Here is a 3,863-nt window from a genome sequence, read left to right as displayed (position 1 = left end):
TTGGGCAGAACAGGCCCCCAGGCCTTCCTTGTTCCAGAGTCCAGGAGGCCAAGGATAGCAGCAGCTCAGCCCTGGGTGTCCGGGGAAGGATCCTGGCCCAGGGGCTGTGCCGCGGAGCACAACAGCCTCTGCCCTGGACCCTGCTCGGTGTCCATGAACTTTCCCGGGGAGCCAGGTACAGGGAGGTGCTGCCGCTCAAGGTGGGCCGGGCCCACCCCCTCACGGTGCAGAGGAGGAACTGAGGCAAGGGGTGGAGCTTGCTCAAGGTCACTCAGCTTGGAGAGCCCAGGCCACACCACCCACTGTGACCCGCATCCTGTGCACATGTAATGACGGCGTCCTCCGGGCCATGCATGTTTGTACGTCCATGTACGAAATAAACATCTCATGAGACGCCAGTGTGTGTACCGTCTGTGCATATACATGTGGGTACGCAGCACACGCGCATGTCCGCATGCACACCCTCACCCCACAGGACACCCTCGGGCTGGAATCAGTGAGAGAGCGGACAGAGGTCACGCAGCTAGCGAGAGATAGGGGCATGAACCCCAGAACCCGTGCTCTCCACTCCTGACCTGGACGCCTGCTCCAGGCGTGTGCACACGTGGTGGGCCTGGGGATGAGAGGCGAGCGGCTTCAGGCCTCACTCCGCATGCTCCCTGCCTGTGGGTGCCGACCCCTGTGTGGAAGCAGAACTGGGCCTCGGAGCAGGTGGAGACAGCAGTGCAAGCAGCCCCGACCTGTGCTGGCCAGGAACCGCCCAGAGGTTTCCCGATGGCCATACTCTCCCAGAGACCCCTGAGTTCCTGCCTGGGGCGGCCAGGGCTGTGAGTGGTGTGAACTGGGGTGACCTGGAGACCCCCTGGGACTGGTGGTGTGCACAACACGGGCCCTGCCTCCGAGCTCTGGAAGCATTAGTAACACACCTTTTACATGTGTGTGGGCTGCTGCACTGTGACCAGCATCTCTGGGCCTGTGACCTCACGCTGAGGGCGGACAGGATGTGCTTTCAGAGTCTATTTGCACAGGGTGTGTGTGTGAGGCATATACAGTGTCCAGAGTACACGTGGACTCATGTAAACAGATGTCCATGGGGTATGCACAGCTGGGCTTGTGTGCACAGGTTAGCGTGTCTGTGGAAAGCCACCTATGAACTTAAGAATGTTTCTGCATGCTTGTGTCCACATGTGTGTGCTTTGTACACATCACTACATACATGATATGGTGTACAACATATTCTTGTTTATTGACAACATACATGTGTATGCCCAGTACATGTATATGATACAATATACAGCGACCAGTGTGCTCCATGTGGGCCCAGTGACTGCCTGCATAGTTTTGCACATGGAGTATTCGTGTATATGCCATGTACACGCATTGCCACAATGGACTCTATCCATGTGTGTACACACCCTATACAAGAATAAGCGTGCACGTACGTGTATGCCTTCTACATGCCTTGCGGAAAGTTTTATGATGAGGACATGTGTGTACATTCATGCTCCACAGTGTCTGTGCACACACATCCATGCATGTGCCCCGGCGCCCACAGAGAGGGTGGCTCTGTGCAAAGCCACATGCATGTGCATCTCCATGTGACATGCACCATGCTTGTGCCTGGGCAAGCATACACATGCACACATGCGGACCTCATGGGCCAAGTCCATGGTATATACGCCATGTCCTGTGCATGTGGCCGGCGTGTATACACAACATGCATTGGACCTCAGGTAAACACATGCAGCATGCATGGTCCAGGTAGGACCCATGTATGTTCCCATCATGGAAATACGTGTGTACATGGGAGACCTGAGCCCCGTCCCCAGGGGCCTGCATTGGAGAAAGGAGTGGGCAGAGCACCGGGGGAGAGTTGCTGGTGCCAGGACAGTGATGGGGGCACAGACTGTGCCTCCAGCCTCTGGGGTCCTGAGCCTCCCGGGTGGTTGGGCCTGGCCTCCTCCTTGCAGAGCACCAGGGGCATGTCTGGCTCCTGTCTCGGCCCAGCCTTTGACAAGTCCTGCCCTGCCCAGCAGCGTGTCCAGGGGTCAGAAGCAGTTGTCCTGAGAGGACCCAGCAGAGGTCCTAGACCCAGGAGGCTGGGGAGGCAGAAGAGGGTGGTGGTGTTCAGTATCAGCACCCTGAGGCCTGGGGTGCCTGGGTGACGGGGCGTCCTCCCAGGGGGCCTGGAAGCGCTGCACATTCTAGGTGGTGATCATTCGTTTCCATCACTTTTTGTTGTTGTTGTTCATCCTCACCTGAGGATAGTTTTTCCATTGATTTTTAGAGAGTGGAAGGGAGGGGGAGAGACAGAGAGAGAGAGAGAAAGAAACATCAGTGTGAAAGAGACACATCGATTGGTTGCCTCCTGCACGTGCCCCAACAGAGGCCGGGGATCGAGTCTGCAACGGAGGTAGGTGACCTTAACCAGACTCAAACCTGAGACCCTCCAGTCCGCGGGCCGATGCTCTATCCACTGAGCCAAGCCGGCTAGGGCTCCATCACCCATTGATGATTCATAATGGCTATTGACAAACTGATCAGATGAGCGATGGCTACTAGGTGTCAGCCAGTTCTTGCTGACTGACTGAGGGCCGGGGGGCGGGGGGGCTGCTCTGTAGGCTGCTGTGCACAGGGGTCCCCAGGAGGAGCAGGAGAGGGTGTGAGGAGACAGAACTCCCCTGACCCTGGGAAGGAAGCCACTCCATGTGGCCAGTGTTGGTGCAGCAGGGCCTGAGGTCAGAGGTCTCTCTGGGGGGCGGGGAGCATAGGAAAGTGTGGGGGAAGGAGGAACCCGTCTCCAGGAAGACCAGGCGGAGGTGTCAGCATCTAACTGGAGGGACGCCGGGAGGAGCAGGTTCTGGGAGGGAGGAGCTATTTTTAGGTGTGAGTTTGAGGTGTCTGTAGATCCCACATGGAGACGCCAGGCAGGCAGCTGGAGCTCAGAGCAGCCATATGGGGCGGCAGGGACTTGGGGGGTGGGGATGGAGAGTTGGCAAAGCCAGCAAAGGGACTCGGAGAGGGGTGGGCCAGGAGAGGCGGCCTCCTGGGCAGGAGGACCCCAGGTGGCCCTGCACTGCCTGGCAGGAGGGTCTGTAGGAGCCAGCGACAAAGATGACTGGGGGCTGAGGGTGCATGGGCCCCACTGTGCCTTGGCTCCTAGGCGCTCGCTCGCTCTTTTTTATTGATTTTTTTACAGAGAGGAAGGGAGAGGGATAGAGAGCTAGAAACATCGATGAGAGAGAAACATCAATCAGCTGCCTCCTGCACACTCCCTACTGGGGATGTGCCCGCAACCAAGGTACATGCCCTTGACTGGAATCGAACCTGGGACCCTTGAGTCCGCAGGCCGACGCTCTATCCACTGAGCCAAACCAGCCAGGGCTCCTAGGCTCTCTTAACAGTGAGGGGGTGAGGGTGGGGGCAAGCCCAGAGTCCACTGTCCTGGGCAGAGCCACTGCACCTGGGGTCACGGGGCCCAGAGGACTCCCTGGAGGAGGAGGTACCCAGGCAACTCTGAGGCTTGATGAGACCGTGTGAGGAGCGTGTAATGTGGCCTCAGAGGCAAGCGAGGGCCTGGAGGGCTCAGGAGCCTGAGTCTGGCCAGTGGAGGCAGGGGAGGCCGAGAGCCATGGCACAGGCCCTGGTGAGTGCCGGGATGCAGAGGAGGGCCACGGGCTGAGAAACCCAGACAGTTCCATCGACCATTGGGAGCAGCGGAGCGGCCCAAGGACTTACAGATCCACGCAGGGCATAGGCCAGGGTGCACCCGGGAGAGGGGACGAAGGGATGGGTTCTGGACAGAGACTCAAGGACAGGGAAGGGGATGGCACACGGCTGTGGCCGGATGGAAGCTGACAGAG

The 3,863-nt window shown here is 58.7% G+C and overlaps 1 protein-coding gene across 1 annotated transcript in view; it reads left to right on the top strand.

Annotated features, from left to right (window-relative positions):
* Positions 1-1,748: 1,748 nt before the first annotated feature.
* The window catches only part of TMEM240 (transmembrane protein 240), a 4,106-nt gene continuing 1,991 nt past the window's right edge, over positions 1,749-3,863 (top strand). The window contains exon 1 of the mRNA XM_014449653.2: positions 1,749-1,761. Coding sequence (XP_014305139.2) covers positions 1,749-1,761 — 13 coding nt within the window. The remainder of the gene's footprint in view (positions 1,762-3,863) is intronic.

This window comes from Myotis lucifugus, unplaced genomic scaffold (assembly GCF_000147115.1).
Source record: "Myotis lucifugus unplaced genomic scaffold, Myoluc2.0 scaffold_1324, whole genome shotgun sequence".
NCBI classification, from domain to species: domain Eukaryota; kingdom Metazoa; phylum Chordata; class Mammalia; order Chiroptera; family Vespertilionidae; genus Myotis; species Myotis lucifugus.
The sequence above is the reverse complement of the archived record's forward strand: the minus strand, read 5'-3'. Positions and strand labels throughout refer to the sequence as shown.